The following is a 25,281-nucleotide window of genomic DNA, read 5'->3' as shown; positions in this document are numbered from 1 at the left end:
ATATTTGCTTACATATAAAATCCGCGATGGAGTGAAGCCGCGAAAGGCGAAGTGCGATATAGCGAGGGATCACTGTACTTCATATCTGAGGCAAAAATTCTAACCCCTACACTCCCATGTGGTCCATTCAGGATGGTAGCAACATCCGAAGTTCAGAAATGGTTCAAGTGGAACTTGATAACTTGAATATTAAATGTGGTTAGCAGTGGACTTCAGGTTTATGATAAACTAGTGTACCATACTTTGCAAAACCGTTACCACCTAACAGTGCAACATGTGGAGTGCAAAAATTTCATTAATATGATTGATGGATGCTAAATATATTCTGATATTTTTTGTGCATATGCTTTACACATATGCACTGTCTGGCCCAGGATGTTTCATTTTATTTTTGTCTGTGGTGTCAATCATATTTTTAGATTTGGGGAAGATTTGAAAGGTTACTATTGGAGGTAAGATGGTGGAAGTTCAGAAAGTTTTCTAGGATGAATGGGCAGTGATGAAAACTGATAGAGGAAACAGTGGTTTAGACAGTAGACACTGAGGCTGGAGAATGTATTGTGGATTAGTGTAGTATTTTAAATACCCAGGTATTAGCTGGAAAACCCTATAGACGATAGAGAACAGGAGGAGAATAATGTGCAAGTAGTTTTGTTTTGTATGGAGTGAGACAAAACAAAGAAGAAATGTTAGAAAGATGGTGTTGGAATGATCATGCAGTGGTACAGAAATTTTATCAGGGAGATAAAGAAAGAGCTCTGAGAACATACTGTGTTTGTGAGGTGGTGAAAATGCATACAGTGAGGTGAAGAGAAAAGGGCTGATTTTGGTTTGGCCATGTGAAGAGAAACTTGTGGAATAACCAAGTGACTAGGTGTACTGTGAAAATGATATTGGTGGAAATGATGATAGATGACATGAAAAAATGCTTCTGAGGTCCCCTGAAAATGGCTAAAGGGATTTTGAGTTTAATGTCAGTCAGACTCTGATTGACGCTGAATTTGCAAGTGGAAACTTTCCTATCTCAGTATTGATATTTTTGGCTTCAGTCAACAAAGATTTTAATTTAGTCAGATGCTGCACATGTAACCTGATCATCAAACCATTATATTATTTAGGTTTGTGAATTCTTTATGATGATATTGGAAGCCATGTGAAATTACAAAGTGTATTGGCAGTATTGTTGTCCATTCCCTCCGCCAGTGTATTTTTAGTCTATTTAAACGAACTAAATAAAAACTGAGTTGATAAAAAAAACAACTGAGAAATCTGAGCACTAGAAAGTGTAAATTTGCACAGAATATGTTTCTCTGAAAACACTGCCCCTTCGTGCAAGTGTTCTTCCTTTTATACTAGTGTCTATCAAAAGCTAGAAGTCACATGGCATAGAGCAAGGAAATAAGCTCATCCATATTACTAACCGAGAATGGTAAACCGGAAGGCATGGACGCAGGTACACGGCGATGGACCCAGGAGACACAGCGCGCAGGCGCCTACAGCGCGCATCTCATAAACTGCAAGCGAAGTCTGATCCACCGCGAACGAAGGAGTCACGACTCAAAAACGAAAGAGCTCAACTAATGTAAATAAGACATGAAGCAACAACGCGCCCATAGCTAACGACTAACGACACAGCCACACAGAAAAGAGGATTCTGCACTGCACCCCAGAGTCAAATGGAAGACACTACGGAGTCCGCAAAGGTCCACAAAGATAGTACGAAAGGCGCAGGCGCCTACAACGTGCTTCTGAACTAAACGTCCACACTACACAGCATGGTCCGGGTAATAAGAATAAACGAACTCTCCATATTAAAAGTACGGCATCCTCACACGTCCAAACCATTAGCATATGTGAATCACATTACAGTGATGCATTATTAACAGTACAACCACAGAAAACGCTCCGTATTAACAGTAAGTGCAATTATCCATATTACTAACGGTAGACAACAGATAACTAATGGAGTCACGGTCACGGCTCCAAAACGATCCAGCTCAACTAACGGAGCTACAAAAACGAGCCCGCATGGATAAAAAAAATAAACGTGGACGCCTACAACGCGCGTCTGAAACCACAGAAGCAAAACAGTTAATTATCGCATCAGCTACAACCGGAGTAGCAGCTAATTTGTTGATAAATGGTTGCACATCCATCCATCCATTTTCCAACCTGCTGAATCCGAACACAGGGTCACGGGGTTCTGCTGGATGTCACTCCTTATTCAAACTTCCAGTCCCAATCACGGAAACATCGGTATCAACTATGAAAATGAACAGTAACAATGCACAAGAAATCCGTCTTGCAAAACTGTTGATTTTAGACGAATGTACAATGGCATCCAGTCATTTACTCAACACCATTGATAAACTTCTCCAAACGTTAATGAATAATAATATTCCATTTGGAGGAAAAGTACTGTTATTAGGAGGAGATTTTCAACAATGCTTAGCTATTGTTCCACATGCCATGCGTTCAGCTATTGTTCAGTCCAGTTTGAAATACGCAGACAATTGGCATTACTTTGAGACAATACATTTGGTACAAAACATGCGATGTCCAGATCCAGAATATACCAATTGGTTATTGCAACTAGGAGATGGAAACCTTACCAATACATATGGACTTCACCCAGATATTATTCAGATCCCTCAAGCCTTTATCTGCAACGGACGGAGGTGTTTGGAACAGCAATCACATTAGACCAGATACCACTATTAACACAACGGGCTATATTATGTCCAAAGAATATTGACGTTGATCGCATAAATAACCACGTCATTGCGTTACTTCCTGGAGAAAGCCGCCTCTTTCTAAGTTCTGACAATGTTGATTCTGAAGACGAGAGTGAGCATCTTAATTTCCCCTTAGAATATTTAAACACTATTAACCCAGCCGGATTACCACAACACAATCTTAACCTTAGAATCGGGACAATAGTCATGCTATTAAGAAACCTTAATACTAAACAAGGTTTATGCAACGGTACACGTTTAGTCATCAACACCATGACAGACAATGTTATTGAAGTAAAAGTACTTACAGGATCACATTCTAACAATACTGTTTTGATTCCTAGAGTTGACCTTACAAGTTCTGACCTGGAATTACCTTTTACACTTAAACGACGCCAATTTCCCATTAAACCTGCATTTGCCATGACAATCAACAAATCCCAAGGACAAACCATGGACAGAGTTGGCATATACCTCTCTGAGTCTGTATTTGGACATGGACAACTTTATGTAGCCTTCTCAAGAGTTCGGCGTTCATCTGACATTAAAGTTAAAGTTATAGATACTCCATACCAAGGAAAACTCATTCAAGGACAACACACCATCTTTACTACAAATGTTGTGTATAAAGAAATATTCCAGTAAATCTTTCTAAAGTGCCATGCTATGGGTTCTTTACTTCCTGTGTTCATCATCTACACCTTTACACTCCAATATATCTCATACATACATCAATGTATTTTGGGTTACCCAACACCAGGGGTTGGCGAGCGAAGCAAGCAGGGGGCTGAGCCCCCTAGTCAAGAAGCTATGACATAACAGTACTTTCCTTTGTTTTATACTAATGCTGTGTCTCTAGTCTGGCTATATTTTTTTCTGTAGAGCTGCTTACTCCTGATCCACCTGTTATGATTTTCCATACTTTGGATAGTTTTATGTGCCAGCATTTTTCTGTAAAATTAACTGATAATAATGCATCAGTGTTAAAGACAATTTGAAGGTAGGGTAAAAGCACGATGGGTGTCAGTGTGACAACAAGTGGTTATTGCTGCCGAACGTGTGTTATAAAGGTGAATCAGTGGTTTCAGATTATTATCAAAAAAAAAAAAAATGTAAAGAAACAGTGCTTCTCAGCAAAATGTTCTGCACAGAATTAACCAGATGGTCTCAGTGGTCAAGCTTAAAAGCAGAACAAATGAGATTTTATAGCCAAGCATGTGTATACTATTAAGGTCCCCTTTTCAGGTCAGTGGCACTGAAGTCACTTATTCTCCATTGTGTACATTTTTGTGGTCTAGTAAAATAATTGTAAATCATACAAAAATAATTTATCATCAGTCAGTGTCTATATATAATGTTAGTTTAGGATTTTAACTTAATAGGCTGAGGCTATCAAATTAATTTTGTGTGACAGAGCAACAGGCTCCTCATTCCTAGTCGTCATGCACTAGTGGGTACCTTTTGTATTTTAAAGCACTTGGAATATTTTAGTCTACTTTGTCTGCATTTTGCATATTTCTCTTTAAATGTGTTAGATGCATGTACAAATACTTCATTGACGGAGAAAGTCTAATTATTCACACATACTGTAGCTGTACTGAAATATGATATTTTTACAGTGTGTTTTTCAGAAAAAAAAGCCACCAATACAGATAAAATTCTTTTAGCAGTGTATTCACAGGACAGCTGTTGTTAGTGGTCGCCACATGTCACTGATGCCTAAAAAAAAGGGATTTTGTCATCTCCTGAGTCATCAAACATGAAACTGCAAATTTGTTCAGCAGAGGGTATGGCCATCCCAGTATCTTCGAGAGAAAATGATGACTATAAAGGAGACTAAAACAAATGGAGCATTTAAGATGATTATTTAATCCAAAAAAGCTTTAAAATACAAGGCACATGATACAATTACATAATTCTACAATAGAAACACTGATAAATTATTGAAGGTGCAGGATCAATCAGCAACCTTGTGGCTTATATTCCGTCTTACCTGAATGTCATGTATATATTATGTGGTGTCTTGTCATCCTTCCATTTTTATGGAGTCATGTAAGGTTTGAGCCATCCTTGGTTTGGACTCCATTTCATTGGAGGTTGTTCAAGTTGTAGGTCAGTGGACTGTGTCTTTGCATTTTAGGGATGGTGGGTGTTACTTCCTAGTTTCCATCTTGGATGCTCTTTCCCCTACTTTCCATTGGTGTCTTTGAGCATATGCTTTACTAGTTAGATAGAAGAAGTCCGTAGAATTAACATATCTATGTCTTTGCAAATTACGAAGTTCTATGTAACATGTTTAAAATCAGGCATTATAGTAAAGAGACTTAAGTGTAATGCTAAAAACAGAATCTAAATGATCCCACAAAAATCCAAATGATTTAAATAACTTCTTTTTTCAGCAGTTTACCTATTTTGTTAAGCTATTGGAACTTCAGCTTTAAAAAATATGTGTACAGGGCATCTGTCTTAGCTGAGTTTACTGTATAAATAAATAATTTAAAACAAAAGTAAAATCTTACTGTTTCTTTTCCCAGTGCCAATCCCAACTGAAAAGGCACTTGTTTTTCAAAATAACAATAATAATAAATATTTATTATATCTTAAATGTGACAAAATCTTCCTCAAAAACATTTCTTGTTTCTCTCTTTAGCAGTGCGTAGTGGCTCTGTAGTGTTTAGCCTGGTTGAGCTCAGTGTCAGCGATTCTCTAGCAAGTGTCAATCCTTGGGGAAAAAAATCTGACTTTTTATGGTCAGTCTTGTGCGGGTTTGTGGGACTTCTTTGTATTTTCTTCCAAGAGAACATCGTTCAGGTGTTATAGTACAATTGTATTTTTTTTCCTTCTTTTTTTTTTTTTTTTTTACATTTTTCACTTGCTGCATTATTTGTTTGGACTGTTATACCTTAAAGATGTACAGGTCACTGGTCAGTAAATTAAAGTGATGTTGTATTGGAGAGTCCATTGCTGTTTTAGCTATTATGAACATATATTATGCTTAACTAAAATTGTTTCATCAGGCATTCCTCTCGGCTTGCATACACATGTGGGAAACCCAACATGACTAAGTGCATGTATTGGCACCATTTGTTATGTGATACAGGTTATTTTGAGTTATTTAGAGTATTTCATTTTCATTTACAAATGCATCTGAAATTGCTTAGTTAGTGATGTATATTTTTTTGCTTTACAGTTGTCAAGCTATATAGTCTGCTTTGTGTTAGAAATTGAAAAAAACAAAGAATTGTTCTATGGTTGTAGTTTGTAGGCAGAAATTTGAGAGAGGCTTTGACAGAGCGTGCACTTCACCAGTCTCTTCTCTTCTGAAATAGATTGAACATTCTAAATTTTGTTTCTTAACTATCAATATATACTGTTCTGTCATTCATAAGTCACATGCTTCATTTCTGTTCTAACCCTTTACAGGCAACAAAAGAATCTGACATTAGTAGGTAATAACTGTGCATTGAAAATAAACATGACAGGAATCAAGCTCTGTAATATGCATATGAAGTTATTTGACAAAGTAAATATAGAATTCTCAGCCTTTGGATTGAGGTATTGCATGTGTTCAATTCACAGTTTTAAATTTTTTAATTTTTAACATGATTGATGCACAGTTATTCTACAGAATCATTCAATAATAATCTTTACAGTGTGCAAAACAACCATACTTAAATATGTAACAAATGTTGAAGATATTGTTGCTGGCATCAGCGTCTTTTTTGGTTTCTCATTAAACAGTACTTGAGTTATTTCTGGACATGATAAAGAATATGGTCTGAACACTTTACTCTAATTTCAGTCAGTCAATCTGTAAACAAACTTTAAATAATGAACAGCTATTAAGTGTAGTTAATTTCTCAAACGGAAGGTAACTCAATATTGTAAGTAGTTAATAAGGTGAAACCAATTGGGTGCCAGCTTATTTACAAGTAGTGTTTCTACCAGAGTAAACGAATGTCCTGTGACTTTGGCATTGATCTGCACTGTTTTGTTTAGTTGTTTTCTGATTATTTCTTCTTTTCATTTTTCCTCGTTTTTTTCTTGCCTTTTAGACAACAATAGAGTTAAAATAGTAATGTGTATTCCACTTTAAGATCATTTTTTTGTCGTGATGGTTTCTGCTGCATCTGATTTCTGCTTATTCTCTTCCTATTTACTGACAGCAAGCCCTACATTTTGCCCCCTGTGGCTTAGCTGGGGCCAGTTTTCAGTGGAGGAAAAAGAGCTAAAAACAAAACAAAAAAATCCTTTACCAACTCTTAATAAGAGATGGGCCAAGGCTGTTAGTGAGGCCAAGCTTTTAATCCCATCATGATGAAATGCTACACTACAATTCCTCCTTTGAATTAGAACATATGAAGTATTCTTATGTCAATTAGTGTTTTGAAAGTAAAAGTTAAGAGTAAGATTATTTCGCTTCAAATGATTATTTGCTTTTATTCTAATGCAAAGGTAAAGGTTAGGTTTCTGTTTGATTCTGTTCCAGTTTAGTTGTAACATTGGATGATTCCTCTTTGAATCCAAATATATTCTTACTTATCCATTTAACCATACATTTCCTTTTTTCTTTTAATCTGTCCTAAGTTATCACAGTGATCAGATTCAGAGGTGTTAATCAAGCAGAAGGGAAAACTTGGCAGGGTTGAATGGATTTAATCCCACTGGAGCACCCAAAAATAGCATACATCACTTACCAAGAATTGCCACAAGAATTACTTTGTATTATGTCTCCAGCATTATCTCTGTATACAGTTTTGGCATCTGTAGTCCCATTGTTTTTAAAGCTTCGTATTTCTTCCTTTTCATACTTAATTATCATGTGTCGGCAAAGTCATTGTCAAATTAAAAACTCTAAACACTTTAAATTGGATATCAGTGCAATTAAAGTGTTTTATTGAAAAGTAGATCTGCTCAAAAAGAAGTACTTGTACTTATCTGTAACCCATTTTTGTATATTTACAGTATGCATTCATTAAGGAAGGAATTCCCACAATAGTTATTTACAAGGGGGCTCTGCCCCCTGCTCGCTTTGCTCGCCTACCCCCGGCGTTGGGTAAAATTTGCATCGTTTCTCCGTGGTCATCAATATACACCTGACCGAATTGTGTATTCTTTGAAATTTAACTTGTTGTTTTAACTGTTCCGGGACAACAGATTCTCATAGCGTATGGTCCATTATTGTGTAAATCTACGTTTTGTGCTTTGAATGATGCAAATGCGAAAAGACTTTGTTGTTTACTCTTTGCGTTTTATTTCGGACCTCGATTTGTCCTGCTATTTTTTCAATTACCCCTGTCTCTGATGATTAATCACCTTTTGTTTGCGGTAATGCGATCTTTTCTATCTGTTCTTTGATACTGCAGCGACTGATATGATAAAATGTCACAAAAGTTTTACTTGAACAATCGCCGATTTCCTAACTCCAAACACAACTTTCTAGCACCCTCTCCAACGCCCCCCCCCTTACCGCATCAATCAATACCCCGCTATCAGTCTTCTGTGCTGAACTCCGTCCTCCCTCAATCGGACCTAACAGTCACTTAAAACCAAAAAGCCCTCAACCTGGCTGGGACGCTACAATACTTGTGGATTTAACTGCTTTCATATTCTGTACCTTTCTCTGCATGTGTATCGCACCATCGTTTGTTGGAGCCTTTCGAATTCCACTGCTTTCATAATATCTTATCTGCCTTTTTTTCTCTGCAACGCCTTTGGGTCTCTATTCTCCGTATTGTTCTTATACGCTGTATATGTGCTGAGAGCACATGATCTGTGTGTACCACATGACTGAGTGTTTTTTTGATGGATGAGCTCGTTCATCTTGGAGCCGTGCCCGCTTTGCTTGTGGCATTTCAGACGCGCGTTGTAGGCGCCTGCGTAAATTGATTTTATCCAGCCGGGCTCGTGTTTGTATATCCGTCAGTCGAGCTTGTTCGTTTTGAACCCGTGTCTGCTGTGCTTCCGCAGTTTCAGACGTGCGTTGTAGGCGCCTGCGTTCATTGATCTTATCCAGGTGAGCTCGTGTTTGTATCATTGAGCTGTATTGTGTTTGAATTCGGTGTAAAGCGTTCAGCGGTTTGTACAATCCCAAGCAGCACATTACTCCTCACTTCACTCCGCAGTAGTGCCATGCACAATATGGCGGTGACGCCTGCGCCTTTCGTACCATCTTTGTGGACCTGTGGGGCCGCCGTAGCCTCTTCCGTTTGAATCCGGGCTGCAGCGCAGAATCCTCTTTTTGGCGTGGCTGTGTCGGTAGTCGTTAGCTATGGGCGCCTTGTTGCTTCATTTCTCATTAACGTCCGTTGAGCTGTTTCGTTTTTGGGCCGTGAGTCCTTTGTTCGCGGTGGATACGACTTCGATTGCGGTTTATGAGACGTGCGCTGTACGCGCCTGCGCAGTACGTCTCATGGTCCCATCGCCGTGTACCTGCGTCCATGCCATCCGGTTTAGTTAGTAAACCTGCGTCCATGCCATCCGGTTTACCATTCTCGGTTAGTAATATGGATTGTAGTGTTGAAGATTTAAGCTTCTGTTTTACATAAGACAATTGAAATATCTGGAATTCCCTTGTGTATACTTATGTGGGTGACCTAAGTTGGTAACATTCATACATGGATCGGATATCTGAAAAGTGCACAAAAGGCCTATGCACTACCATTACATATATATCTTTTTTCTAAGGTAATGCATTCATACCATGTATTTATTTAGCATTTTATACAGTACTTAAAAATATGATGGATGAGAAAATCAGACAGCCAAACATAGAGTAGTAGCATTCAAAAGTGCATTATGCATTTTTAATCTTTGTAAAAATTTCCTGACCTAATTTTCCAATAAACACACAAAACCCTGGGCTCAATAATTTACTTCTTTGATTGGATGAAGAGGAGTTCCATTATATCATAATTTGTCCCATTTCAGGTCACCATTCACACAGTCATAACTTTAGAACATAAATTTCCTGAACTCGTACAATTGTCAGTACATGCTGTGATGCTGTGTGCTTTGCCTTGAACTTAATTGACTTTGTTCACACATACTTGTATGTTAAATTTACTAGTTCTTACTAATGATACCTCATCGTCACTTAGAGAAAGTCAGCTTTGTGAGTTCTTGACTTGGCTATAATCACACATGCCTTGGACAGAGCAGCACACTGGCAAATTTTCTGGGGCAGCGTTGATAGGTGATAGGGGCTTTGGCTTCTCTTCAGCACAAAATTAGACAATGCTTCTCAAAACCAACCTGCTTTTTAAAAAAGTTGTTCATTTTTATTTTATATTTATGATATATTTAATAGAAATGGATCTTGTGTACATTCTGAAGCAGTCGTCAGTAGGTGGGACAGCACATGATGCAGGGAGGCAAAGACACTTCTTTATTTTATACCTTTGCTCTTATTATATATCTTTATTACTAGTGTTGTGTCGGACACTTTGTGGTGAACAATTTGAACATGTCTTTAAGTAAACAATATGGTGTTATGTTGCAATGTGAAAATTTATGCAATGATTTGAGACAAACTAGATATGAAGCTTTCTCTATAAATGTGCAGAGTGCAAAAAATCAAGAGATTAACCCCTACATTTTTCTGGTTATTAAAACAGATGCTATTTGAAATGATTAATTTTGGTCAATCTGGTGTATGTACACTTCCAGTGATGCACAGTTTTTTTTTACTTTTAGTAGACCTAACTCCTCATCATGTACTTCCTAACACTTGTTGACACTTTTAAGCCTTCCTCCAAGACAGTACATTTTACAGAGTGTTTAAAGTCTGTATTTAAACCTCGTCATCATTTACACTTTATGTACTTCAATTTATTTCAGTAAACATGCTCATTCACTTCTCTTTTCAAAATGAAAAGAGCACATCTTGTTGGAACAAGAACTCAACAGAGCTGGGGTGGCATTCAGTCACAGGGTGTAGTTCCTCATTCGCACAGAACTAATTATGAATAGATTATCAATCTTCCCGCATTAAATTTTGATTTTAACAGTTGGATTAAACCACAGCCTATGCACTGGGTTGTAGATGTTGACCTTGCTGGACACCCCTAATTGGAGGAACATTAGCTGATACAGAAAGGCTTACATTAACATGGTACATGTAGCTATGCTAGTTCTGCAATAAGTAATCTTTGATAACAAATGAAGTGCAGTTTATGTTACAGTAAGTCAAGCATCTCCTTGCAGAGGAAATTAATAATTAGAATAATTTAGATAAATGTTCCAACTACTAGAAACAGGTGCTAACCAAGCTCCCAATAACAATTTAACACACTAATTATTAATGTTATCAGCTATGATCCCTGATTAGATGTTAAAATTAGGGATGCACCGATACCACTTTTTTGGAAAACGAGTACGAGTACTTGCATTTCAGTACTTGCCGATACCGAGTACTTGCCGATACCGAGTACTTAATAAAAACATGATTTAAATTTACAGGTAACAGCTTTAGTCATATAATTTAACAAAAAAAACAAGCAAAATGACACCTTTTATTGGCTAACTAGTCTAGTTAGCCAATAAAAGGTGTCATTTTGCTTGGCTTTTCTCTGCATTCATAATGGCTAACACGGTACAACACCCTAGTACTACAAAAAAAACAAGAAACTCTCGTCTATCCACTGGGAGGTTAGGCTAATTAGCGACACGGGGCTAACACTGCTTGTCCAAATATCCGTGGTGAAACTAAACGCAGAGGAGGGTTGCAGTAGGCTGTGGATATGTTTTTTCACGGAGTCGTGTAGTTTAGGCAGCTCCGTGTCAGTCATGTAGCGGCGGCTTGGGACATCATATCTGGGCTCCAGAACATGGAGGAGACGCAGGAATCCCACATTTTCTACCTCCGAGAGTGGCTGGTCACTCAATGCAATGTACTCGATAATTGCCTGTGTTATTTTCACAGCACGTGGATTGTCTCTGGACATTTTCTCTCGTCTTGCAAGAGTTTGCTGCAGCGTGGGTTGTGTTGGTTTAGAAGCGTGGGTAAACTCTTTGTACTCGTTGTCGTGTTGGGATTTTAGGTGCTTGATTAAATTACTTGTGTTAAATGCGCTACCTTTTGAGCCTCCTCTGGACAATTTCGCCGAGCACAATTTGCAGTCCGCCTTTGTTTTGTCGTCTTCATTCACTTTGAAATAGTTCCACACGGCTGACATGTCTCGCCTCGCCTTCTCCCCACTCTGAGCTGCAGCCGGGGCCTGGGGGCGGGCACTCGGCGCCTGTGATTAACCCCTTACACGCCGCTCAAACATAGACATTTCTCAAACCGTGGTATCGGTCCCGGGTATCGGGGGACTTTTAACGAGTACGAGTACTTTAGAAAATGTGGTATCGAGGCCGATACCAGATACCCGTTTCGGTATCGGTGCATCCCTAGTTAAAATGAAGTTCCTAACTAAGAATGTAAGGATATTTTTATGTAAAGGTACTTTTTATATTTTTCATGAAGTAAAACAACTATCAAAAAATAAATGCAGGCATTAACATATACTCTGATGTGCAGTATTGCTGTTTGCACATTGTACATTTTAATGCCTTTTGTGCACAGTATTATTATTTATTATTATATTTGTTTAGGCCTGCCATGACAGTGCGTGACATACAGCATGTGTTGCAGATTCTTTTGTCTGTTATTTTGTGAGCCACTGTAATCCTAGATAGTTATCAAATTTGGAACCTTATCATGTAGTGGTTTCCCCTTGAACAGCAAATATATCATTCCATTTTTGGAAATATTTTCGGAAAAGATTGAGAAAGAGTAGCAACACATAAAAATACTCTATGAAGTATTCCTTGATGGTTAGATAGAGTTTTTTAATATCATGTAGGCAAGCAACACACACAAGTTATAAATAACTTATGTGTTATTCCTTCAACCATTTTAGCAGGTTTAAATGAAACTAATCTGTGGAGAACTCTTAAGCATGCCTTGGTTTGGATGGAGTGCATAAACTGCTCATTATTCCTGTTAATTAACATTTTGGCCATGGATTTATGAAAGGATTGTAACAAATAGATAACTGAAAAGTGAATGTATATTGTAGATTGAAAATGTATTGGCATCCTTCATAAAGATTGACCAAAAGGGTTGTAAAATCCATAGTTCTTAATGATCAATATGATTTTTTACTTATTGGACCCTTCATTTTTTAATGAAAGAAAAGATAAATCTGCAATTTCCTGAGGACTGTATATTTACAAGAGTTCTTAGTATTTGTATAGCCCACGTTATGTAGTCAGATAAATTATTCTTCCATATTCTTAATAAATTGACTTGTAAGAATATGGAGTAAATTGGTCTTTGGTTTGAAATGTTTCATTTCAACCATTTATGTGCATACTTCGGTACAATGTATTCCTTTCTCACAATAATTTGCACCCTATTTGAATGCGCTTGAGTTGATATATTCTCATGTATTTGTTTCATGTCCGCAGTCCTTTTTGTGAACAAGCATCATATACAGGGGTGGTTCATATCTTACATATTTTTGTGCTGGGACTTGTTTCCAAAACACTGAAATGGATATGTGGCTAATGAATGCCCCGAATAAATGAGTTAGGAAAATGGATGGATGACTAGAAAGGCTTTAGGTTGGAAAGCAAGGTTGAGGGTAAGAGTGACCTAATAGAACATTGTAATTATGTTCACCTTGACTTCGCCTCAGACTGACATAGCTGCAAAAGCAAACATGGCAGTGACACTGTATTTCATGGCCTATGTCATAACGATTCTTTATATGTGTGACATGCGAATGAAACAGGCAGTTCTTCTTTCTGGCCTTTATTATTTACTGATTGCTTGCATAAAACCATTTGGAGTACATTATGTCTATGACTGTAAGGACTCCCCGGAATGCCTCAAACAATGAGAGTGGCTGTTTGTGGTTTACTTCAACTTCCTCTTCCTGCTTCTGACCCACCATCCCCCATTTTATCTTTATAACCTTTGCCTTTAATGATCTTGTGTGGGTAACTAATCCCATATGTTATGGTATTAAGTAACTTTAGATCCCAAGGGCTGCTTGTCTAGCACTGGTGTGGGAACACTGGACTCATGGGAGATGTGTGTGAGCATTCCGGGAAAGGAGAGAGAGACCCTAATTTGACACTGCTTCCCTTAGGCCAGTACATGATTGGGATATTAGAAGTGGCCTACTTGGATACTTGGACTTTCTGACAGATTGGATTGCCACATGTGTTAAATTAAAGGCTCTACTTGATACATGTGTAAATACGAGTCTAACTGTGCTAAGCTAGTATAAAGCATTGATAATTAACTCATACAGTACTTTATCTTGTTTTTGAAAGGCCGAAACAAGCAATTAAGGTTGTTTCAGGTGGGCCCATCAGGTGTACAGATATATTTTTGTAGTTAAGTGTATAAAGTTGGCATGGCTACATAGTTGAATTTTGTCTTGTAACTTTTCCCATTTTTAACTGCAGTGCTCAGAAGACCAGTTGTGCTGTTGTCAGTTTCTTTCTGAATTAGTTGAATGTTTCTCAAGGACTTTTCACATCCTTCTTATTTATTACAATTTTCTGCTTTTCTCTTTATTTAACATCTTGGTTGATTATACCATGAATCCATATCACATTTTAAGTTAAAATGAATCAAGCACTGTATATTTTAAGGGACAATAAACTTGGCTACCTAGAAAGATTACAGTAGGCAAGCTTTTGAGGCAACTCAGGCCCCTTCTTTAGGCAAGATCAATTGGCCTGAGCTGCCTTGAATGCTTGCCAATAAAAGGTGTCATTTTGCTTAACTTCTCATCACGTCCATGATGGCTAACACGGTATAACACCCTAGTATTATATTTGATAAGGATAAGCAGCATAAATATTTTATAAGTAAAGTCTTCAATTGGAAACCTAAAACTGTGTTTACAGCCACTGTGCAGCATATTTTTAGAATATTAAATAGTAATTATAAATAATAGATAACATTAAATTATTCTTCCATTGTATTTTACTTCAGCATCATATATAACTCTTTGTATGTGCTGTCATTTGTATTGGACCATCATAGTTAATTTTCTTGGTTACTTGAATGATTCATTCTCAGTTTGGCAAAAATTACTGGCTCTCAGAAGCATGTTATTCCTTGGCCTAAGAGTGTGACTCATACTTTGTACCCTCTGACTCAGTTAATTTGCTTTATTCTAGTTGTGGAACTGGATAATGTGTCAGAAAGAACAGGATTAAGCAGGCACGGACTTTCAGATTACGCACGTGATGATGTCCGAGTACAGAGCTAACAGGCACAAAGCTCAGCCTTAGGGTCATTGGCAAACTGTGCTGCAGTCAGTAAAGCTTTGTACTTAAATGAACAGATTTTTGTATAAAACACATGTTTGTCAAGATTCCTTCTAGTAGGTTTTGCAGTCTTTCTGTAGCTACAGATTGCAAGCATCAGAACATTCCAACATTTGCTGGTTTATTATGCTGTTACAAAGCGGTCTTCAGCATAAAGCTGTAGTTGTCTTTAAAGTGACAAAAGCTGAACAAAATAGGATATAAAAGACATGGGTGTATTGAAATAAAAACTTCATGAGAATGACAACGAGGTTTCACTTTGTATTCAAGAGAACTAAACACTTTCACCAACAGTGTACTGAATAAATAATATTGCTCTAGGAGTGAGAGGCAATGCATTTTTTTACTGGCATCTCAACCAAGGTTGCTGTCAAGCATGAAAGCTATTAGCACTTCTGCCGAATTCCACTAAAATTTCACTGTAATCAAAAACTGAAATTGGTTTAAGAGAATCGTTAGAGTGTAGGGGTGCTAACCTCTCTTGCCTTGGTGAAGCCAGCTTCCCAAAGTTTGCATTATTATTTTGGTTGAGTTGGAGGCATTCTATAAGTACGGTGTCTACACACACAACTCCTGAACTCCTTATGAACGTTGTCAATGCTTATCTGCAATTTGAAAGGAATGATGTGAATAGCATTATAGCCTCATGATCTCTGTAGTTGTGACTGCATCTAATGTATTTGTCAATAGTATGTACTTACCATATAGTATGGGATGTTCATTTTTGGCAAATCAGCTTGCTATTATTTTTTCTTTTGGTGAGTTAGCTTTCTTCTGCCAAGACCTGACTAGACAGTCAGATTAACAACAAACTCTAAATGATCAGTTAGCATTGGAAACCCTATAATAGGACCAGAAGTTTCTCTAATTCGTATTTCCCTTAATATGATATCTAATATAATTTAAGTGAAATATGTATGGTCATATAGATTCAGAAAACACTATTTGTAGGTTAAGAAATCTGTAGTGATTTTTAGTGTTGATTACTAGTGATGTGTTTTTCTGTTGCAGACAAGCCATTGGCTCTGGAGGCCACAGACCTCATGACACACCAAACACAGAGGCCGGATCCATATCCAGAAATGGAAACCAAACCCGAGTCTAACAACTCACCAGAAACCCTTATCTCGAGGAACCAAGAGCCATTTGGCTATGTTGGTATTGAATCAGTACTGGACCAGATGCGGCGCAAAGCAATGAAGACGGGCTTTGAATTTAATATCATGGTTGTTGGTAAGTCATATCAAATTTTCTTTTCCTTCTTCTGAGTACAGATATGAAAATGATCAGGTGGATGTCTAAAGTGTCACAAAGTGAAAGGAGAATGAATGCTGGTGTTGAGGCAACAGGTGTGCAGAGGAGAAACAGACTAATGTGGTTTGAGCATGTGGAGCGAATGGCAGAGAATTACTAGATGAAGACCTAGATCAAGGTAGAGGGGATAAGTTCCACAGGTGGGCCACAAGATGTGGCTGTAGGTGGTGTTGGTTCATATGAAAAAAAAAATGTGTCACTATAAAAGATATTCTGTATCGCGATAGTGGAAAAAGCAGATTTAACTTGTTTGTTTGGCTCATTAGACATTTGCTCTGACTTTGATCAAATTGTGTGTCTTACCATTTTATTGTTTTGTTGTTATGATATTAGAATCCAAATGAACACAACCTCCATAAAAGAATAATATGATCTTTTTCAGGTTATTCAATTCTCACTTCTGTGAGGTGTGTATTGCATGCTTCATGTTGAAAGTCTGAACTAGCTCAACTCTGTTTATCTTATGGTATGTTGTAAGCAGTTATTATTGGTATTATCATGTAGATGTTTTTTTTTGTGGTGGTTACTGCTTTAACGGTACCTTAGAATTATCTAGGTGTTGACATTGTCTGTTGGAAATTACTTATATCAGCTAATTAGGTTTTGGTTCTGTTTCATTGACCTGTTTAAAGGTTAATATTAAGAAAATCAGCAGCTTGAAACTGTTTTGTTTTATATTTATTGGGAGGAGCAAGGAGAACGCAACTGAAAGATCTCGTTACTGTATATATTTTTCCAAGTAAATGCGTAGATGTGATGATGACTCCTTATTTTAAATTTTGTCACACATGGTAATTACATTGCCCTTCTTTCACATGTTTTTGCAAGGTTGCATACATTACTTTAGTAAGAAGCTGGTATTACGAAAATACTGTACTTTACAGAGACGCTAATGTGTATGAACATTTGGGACAAATGGGAATTTTATATATTTTTCTTTAAAAGTGGAAAAAAAAAGCCTTTCCAAAATTCTTTGTGCAACTAATGAGTGTTCTTTTCATTTTAAATTAGCTATGTTAATTATTACAGAATATAAATTTAGGTCTTTTGAAAACTCATAAAGAATTATAGATTGTTCTTTATGAAGTAATTGTTGGAAATGATGCAGCATTTGTGCAGTTAGTCCAGCTGGCAAGTGATAACTTTGATTCCATTGCTGCTTTGGCATCACCATCTGAAATATACTAGTTCTCTCTCTCTCTCTCTCTCTCTCTCTCTATATATATATATATATATATATATATATATATATATATATATATATATATATATATATATATATATATATATATATATATATAATGAAAAATTGACTGACTTACTGACTCATTCATCGACAAAAACACTAATATTTAGATTAAAAGCTGGAAATAGGGGTAACTGCACACAACAGAAATACTACATACCCCAAAACATCAAAAATGACTCGACGAATTTCATTGAAATTTCGTGATGTTTTAAAAGTAGGAAAATTATTCAACATATGTTTTTTTTTAATACTTGTCAATAACAATGTTTTAGTGAGTGGGCTATTCAAATACACCATGTCCTTTTCTTGGCACAGTGCAGAGAAGTGATCACACAGAGTTATGGGGCTTGTTGTGTATACAAATTAAGGTTGCCAACAAAACAGCTGCACTAGCAATAGGGTGGAAGGAGTGAAGAAGGCAAAGTATTCTGTCCTAGATATAATATACAATCCTAGATATCATATCCTAAAGTAAACATGCTCTGATCTCCAGAGTGCACCACTAGGCTAAAATGTCATGTAAAATTTATAACGCATCCCATTGGGGATGAAGATGCCAACAACAAGCAGTACCTCCTGTAATTTGGTGTTTCATTCAACAATTGGATGGGATTATACGTATATGGCTTGTGCTGTGAAGTGGAAAGAGGAAAGTAAGATGTGACTAGCAATAAAACTCAAGTCTGGTTACCAGGAAGGGAAGCAGAAATACAGGAGAACTGGTTTACTCACATCCAACACAATTAAGTAGCGACTGCGTCAGTTTAAATACTAGTGCAGCTCAGTTAAGGCATCCCCGCACAACCAAAATGTAGAGTGATGGATAACTGTACATATACTGTATTTCTTAGGTTCATTTCTTTATACTATATAGTCCTTACTTGTCTCCTGTTTTGAGTCTCACTCCTTCATAAAACATTCTTCCATTCATTGTTTACATGTCTGCCTCCTATGTCTTCTCTTCTGTTTCCACAAAGATGTCACTACAATACATTTGTGGCGAGAAAACCAGTGGTTGAAGTGAGTACGCACCCCAACTACCTAAAGCTTAAACATACAACTGACAAAAATATGAAAAGTAATGCTTGAGTGAACAATGTAAACAATCATGAACATTTAATAATAAAACTTTCAAAATTACTGTTATTATTGCTAATTACCTGCTTCAGTTCAAAAGAATACAGTTTCATTTAAAATGTATTTTGCAATGACTGTTAACAAAAGCCAAGGCCAATCACTAGGAAAAGCAAGAATGAATCAACAGCAGGATTTTTTTAGTCATGTACTGTAGCATATTCCCATTGGGATTAATAAAGTATCTATCTATCTATCCATCCATCCATCCATCCATCCATCCATCCATCCATCCATCCATCCAAGAGTAAGGAGCTCTGGTGAACTAATAATACTAGCCCCGGTCTAAAAAAAAAAAAAAAATGTATACAAAGAAAGTTCCACTCTAGATGCATTGCTGTTTAAGTGAACAACTTTCTTTATTTTATTTAGACTAAATTAATTATAAGTATGTTCAGACAAATATATTACACTATATATAATATATATAATATATTATAACAAAAATCACTCGTTAGCATTCAAGCAATATGAGTGTCATCTTTGGGAGACTTCTGTTGTATTTATTTTGCTCTTGTCATGCAGACGTCAGGGAAGGCACTAATGTGTGGGCTCTAATGCAGAATTTCACACATTTAGCGATTATTTGAATAAGGGTGCAGAATGTAGCAAGACCTGGCAACCTGAAAAATATAAAGAGATAATGTGGAAATACTGATGGGTCATTGATAGTGGTTTGTAAAATGTGCAGTGCTGTAAAGGTTTAGCAGCTAGAAATTCTGAACAGGAGAAACCCTGTTATTGTGTTAATGTTGAGCTGGAACAGTAGACAAAAAAAATCACATATACTTTATATGTTAGTTAAATGTTGAGATCAAATTATAAATTAATGCTTTACAAAGTACTACTATATTATAAACAATTTTAGTGGAAATTTTAAAGAAACACTTTGGCCAGTGCGTGTTACCAATCAGATTACGAGTCAGATTATTTAGCTTTGTCATCTAATTTTTTAGTAATGGCTGTTTTATAAGGGATGTCAATGGTCCATTCTGTTGGTTCACGTTTGTATTCTCAAAAGAAAAGAATGAAACATTTACACAGAGCTTGAAACCTAAGTCCAATAAACTGACAAAAATGTGTTTATGCTACGAGGAAACGATAGTCTCACTGCAGTGAGTGAACCAAGAAGCTTAACTAAGACACATTTAGTTTGTTGTATTTTCATGTTTGTAATACTGTATATTAAGTTGTTGTGTGATAGTTAAAAAATAATAATAAATAAAATGGGGATGTGCTTTTGCTGTCAGATTTAAAGTGACATAGAAGTGAAAGTACTAAAAGGTAACATACAGTACAATGAGAAACTAACTACACCTAATGGTGTTATATTTTTTACATAAAAGAATATATGGAAATATAATGTATTTAACTGTGATTTATAATTTAAAATGATATAGTTTGAGAAATTAACACTGACAGTGAGCAAAATTAGCAGAAATCCTATTTTTCTGTGTATTAATAATTTAGTGTGGAGCTTTTTAAATTATCACCAAAATTCAGTATAATTTAAACTTAGTTAACATTTTCAAAAAATCAGATTAGCTTGATGAGCCTAACTATATACGAAGATGAGAAATTTGGTTTGTTCTAGTCTGAATTATACTTCTTGGTATGGTTAATAGAACCTCCAGAAGGAATAAACTTTGTACAGTAAATGCAAATGTGTCTGAAATAGGATTAAAACCAGTTTCTAAGGAATTTAAAGTAAATCACTCCACTGTCCGGTCATTTATCTGCAAAGGGAGAAAAGATCGCTGGCAACTGACTAAGATCGGGCTATGTCACTGAAGTCAGCCCACACACTAACCAAAGTGCTGCACAGAAAATAAAAACACTAGGTTAACATGAATGGAACTAAAGCAATGTTTTACAACAGTTAACTTTAAAGTGTGCATCATCATCTTGAAAGAGATTATACACAGAGGTCAAGAAGATATAATCCTTCTGTCTATAAAAGCATACAGTATATGCTACAGATGATCTTGGTATAGCATAAGACTTATACAATTATAGTAGCTTAATATCAGACTTTATTTGTGTTGCAAACTAAAAGTACGGTCAAATAGAGGAACCTCATTCTAGCCGTAAACGCATTTGTAATGTGGGGCTTTGAGGCCTTATGCAGCTTGGTTTCTTTGAGTAATCTGTGAATTTCATAATGTACTGGAGAACATTTGATCAGGGTTAAAGGCTAAACAATAAAAAGATTAATCTTAACTAAACAAAAGAAAGATCTAAACAGTTTAGCTTGTTCTCAACAGTATCATCTCAAAAAGAAGACATTGGGAGCTTTGACAATGATCCAGAACACTTGAGCAAATCCAAAACAGAATGGCTTAAAAATAAGCAAGAATTAGTATTGTAATGGCCTATTGAGATTCTAGATTTTAATCCCGTTGAAATGAATTGTTGGAGTTGAAGTATAATACTGTAGGTTGTACATGAAAAATATCCATGTATGTTACAATGCTAAAGCAGTTCTCTATGGAGGAGTGAACTAAAAATTCCATTCCGTTTGATGCAGCAACAGATAAATAATAACAACAAATGTAAATTATGTTTTTTCTGCCATAGGAAACATTTTGAGGCATTAACACCAGGGTTGCACTTTATTATTGTTGGAAATGTTCATTTCTTTGAATGGTTGTTAAATAATTACAGTGCTATATTTCACTATTATTTGTTAGATTATGCCTCTTCAATCTATTAATAATAATGATGCAAGTGTTAGATTTCTGTATATTCACTTGAGATAACAGGCAACACTTTTCTGGTGGATGGACTTACTTGCAATATTGTATGCATATTCTTGCTAATAATGTACTTTATCATCTTGATAAAATTGAAACATGCCAAAATTATGACCTATCAATATGTGATTAAAGTTTTGAAATGTATTGGTATTCATTCATTAAAAATTCTTAATTGTACAAGTGTTAAAATTGAACATGCTACATTTTCACTTGCTGGCTAGTATTCAGTGCGTTTTGAAAAGTGCTGCCCATGCATTTTCCACCCACCACAGTACCACACTAGTTTTTGGAACAAAAGTTTGAAGATGACCACACCCTTTCCAGTTACTATTCTGTCTGATCAAATAAAGCCTGTATATTGTATAATAGGAAATGTGTATCTTATCTTTCTTTTAAATTCCAGAAATGTTTGTGCATTTTTAGTGTGACTGGCTATGCTATTGACAATTATTACAGGACAAAAAAGTTTCCCTTCATTACCTTGCGATTTAAAAACCCAAAATAATGCCATCTCATTCATGGTAGATAAAAGTACAATACTGTATAGTATTACAGTTGAACGTAGTATATTGCAAGCTACAATTCAAAAGGGAAAGCAACATAAAATTAGTGTAAATAAAGTAAAAATTATTCATTATGGATGTCCTTTGCAGGGTTCACTCCTGCAAAACATGCTGGTGTCCTGTCCTGACTTGACCCCACATTAGTCTTATTACTGTCAGGATAGACTTTAACAGCTGGCCTTTAAGCGAAAAAATCAGATTCAGAAAATGAAGTGGAGAGTTTCTCATTATATATAAAGTTGTATCTTAGTGCAGTTTTTGTTTATTTACATATTATTTAAGACAAGTTTACCTGGTGTTAAAGGTATAGATGAACAGTATCATACCAGCTGGAATTATTATTTTAATAACGGAGTCAGACTGCAAAAGGTCTCTTTGGCTGACACCATAAAAATTTTTTGATCTGTCTGTAAAATCACCTTCTATAGGATGCTGCCCGGGAAAGCTTCACGTCTGTTTTCAATCATGAAAACCATTACTATGTCTTAGTGAAAATTTCATCTAATAGTTGCATGATAGACACTATGATGCTGGTCAAAATTAAGTATAGAAGGTATTGCTGGTAGATGTAGTGGGGAATATACATGCCTTTAATGACTTAACAGTTTGAGTTTCTGATTGCCTAAATTTCATTGTGCATTATTTTGTTGCAGCTTAAAAAAATGCATGATGGCAAAAGGACTGCACATATGTATTTTATATCATGTGTTTGTGTTTGTTTCTTTTTACGAATAATAAAAAGGTGAATGTGTTGTTTAAAGCATGAACAATTTAAGATAATATATAGCTTTAGTACCTTCTAGAGGTTATGTGTCACCTCGAAATGTGTGCTACACAAGCATTAAATCACAGCCAGTGTGTAAGTTCATTTAAGATGGGAGTGTTTAGAATTATCTTGGGTTAATTCTGTGCAGAGTGCCTAGTATAATTAAACCAGTGTATCCATATCATGAGACTAACTACACATAATAATAATAATAATAATAATAAAAAAAAACATTTTATTTATATAGCGCCTTTCCAATGCTCAAGGCACTTACAGAATATAATAAACAACGGCAGGGTATGCAGTATATAGCATTGTACAAACCAGATAAATAAGTAAAGAAGATTACAACAGTGAATTCAGAAAAAAAACAGACATCATCATTGGTGGTCTAACACACACACACACATACAGGTTACATGAGCATCTTGACAGAGAAGTAAACTGAGAGAAGGGTAATAAAGTCAAGTAGAGCTAAAAGCCTTCCTGAACAGATGAGTTTTGAGTTGTTTTTTAAAAGAATTCATGGAGGCAGCTGACCTGATTAATTTCGGTAGGTCATTCCATAGTCTGGGCGCTATACAGCTGAAGGCCCTGTCACCCATGGAGGGTAGATTAGTGTGGGGTACAACAAGATTGCCAGAATCAGAGGACCTTAGTGGGCGGGCAGGCACATAGTGATGGAGAAGGTTACTGATGTAGTTTCGCATGAGGTTATTTAAGGCTTTTTAGGTTATTAGTAGGATTTTATATTTGATTCTGTAAGACACAGGGAGCCAGTGAAGATGGAACAGGATGGGTGTGATGTGCTCGCTGCTGCTGGTTCGAGTAAGGACTCTTGCAGCTGAGTTTTGAATAAGCTGGAGCTGTGATAGAAGATTGGAAGGGGCACCTGCCAGAAGGGAATTATAGTAATCGATGCAGGATGTGATAAAAGCAGGGACAAGTTTCTCAGCATTAGAGAAGGAGAGGAAGGAGCGAACACAGGATATGTTACGGAGGTGAAAGTAAGAAAGTTTCTTAATGTGATTTTATGTGGGCGGAATAAGAGAGGGAGGAATCAAAAATGACAACAAGATTTTACATAGTCAGGCACCCATTTCTCAGAGCAGCATCCTGTCGTCTGGAGAAACTTGTTGCTGCTCACTGACCCTTTTTGTGGATCAAGATGCTTTAATGGGCCCAAGTAATACTTGGCAAATTAGCCAAACTATAATTCTTTTAAGTACCAAGAGGAATATTGCTGTTCAGGGTTCCTTCCATTTTAAAGTTCACAAAGATAGCCAGACTGCTATATTTTAGAGTAAGCATCACAATGCTGCAGAAGAAGTGTGATTTTGGTCACCAGTGCCATTTTCATTTTTGTCATTAAAAAAAGACTTGAATCACAGTGTATACAGATTAATTTGGTAGTGAGAGTTTTGTCTCAATCACTCTCAATGATAAGATATTTGGCTTTATGTTCTAGTAGGGCTTTAAAATGCTCCAGTGTTCCTAATATTACAGTTGGATTCAACAGAACAGCAACATCATCCATACATTGCAAAAATGCAAACCTTACAGTCTGAAACTACATAATCTTAAAATGAGAATGCCTATTGATATAACATTCTTAAACCCATTTAATTAATTTCTCGGTCACGGAAGTGCTGGAGCCTATACTAGCTACAATTGGCACAAGGCATGAAACAATCCTGGAGAATCCATCTCAGAGTCCATTTATGCACAAACTCGCATAGTGGCAAATTTGGAATTATCAGTTATCCCAACCTGCACTTCTGTGGGAATGTGAGAAGGAAATACAGTAGAACATCCACATAGGCATGGGGAACAACATTCAGACACCAGACAGACAGCATTCCAGTACTGGATTTGAACTCACAATGTTGGATCTGTAAAGTGGTAGCACTTCAAATTTTATCCATTCAAATTGTGCCAAGAAAGGGAGACCAGAATACCCTTGTAAAGCCCAACACCTTTCCAAACCAAGAATATAGACACCACACTTTCTCAGTGTAAGTAAGTTCAAAACTCCATACCTATGCAAGACCTTTAAATAGATTAACCAAATGAACTACAGTAGATGACTAACCTACATATTTGGTCTTTTCAAAGTTTTGGTTAATGTAACCAAAAACAAAACACTAGGCAAAAACTAAATCCATCAAGGGGCTCGATGTTGTTAAAATTGAGAATATATATCATAAATACAATGCACACACTATAAATAAAGTTTTGAAAATAACATAGCAGAGGAAAACACATCCTGAGAGATTCAGAGTGGGTTTTGTTCTTTTCTTTTAAGTAAACTTGAAATAAAAAATGTAAGCAAAGCTGCAGTTTCCATAATAAATTCTGAAAAATATTTTTCCAAAGGAAAACATCTGTGTTCACTAACAAAATGTGGCTTACATCTTTTTCTGCTTTT

At 36.3% G+C, this 25,281-nt stretch overlaps 1 protein-coding gene across 7 annotated transcripts in view; it reads left to right on the top strand.

Moving 5' to 3' along the window:
- The window catches only part of septin12 (septin 12), a 248,713-nt gene that overhangs the window by 193,041 nt on the left and 30,391 nt on the right, over window positions 1–25,281 (top strand). For all 7 annotated transcript variants that reach the window (XM_028814309.2, XM_051933399.1, XM_028814312.2 and 4 more), the window contains one exon: window positions 16,083–16,304. In XM_028814309.2, coding sequence (XP_028670142.1) covers window positions 16,083–16,304 — 222 coding nt within the window. The remainder of the gene's footprint in view (window positions 1–16,082; window positions 16,305–25,281) is intronic.

Source organism: Erpetoichthys calabaricus, chromosome 11, assembly GCF_900747795.2.
Source record: "Erpetoichthys calabaricus chromosome 11, fErpCal1.3, whole genome shotgun sequence".
In the NCBI taxonomy this organism is placed as follows: domain Eukaryota; kingdom Metazoa; phylum Chordata; class Cladistia; order Polypteriformes; family Polypteridae; genus Erpetoichthys; species Erpetoichthys calabaricus.
This window is presented reverse-complemented; position numbering and strand designations above follow the sequence as displayed.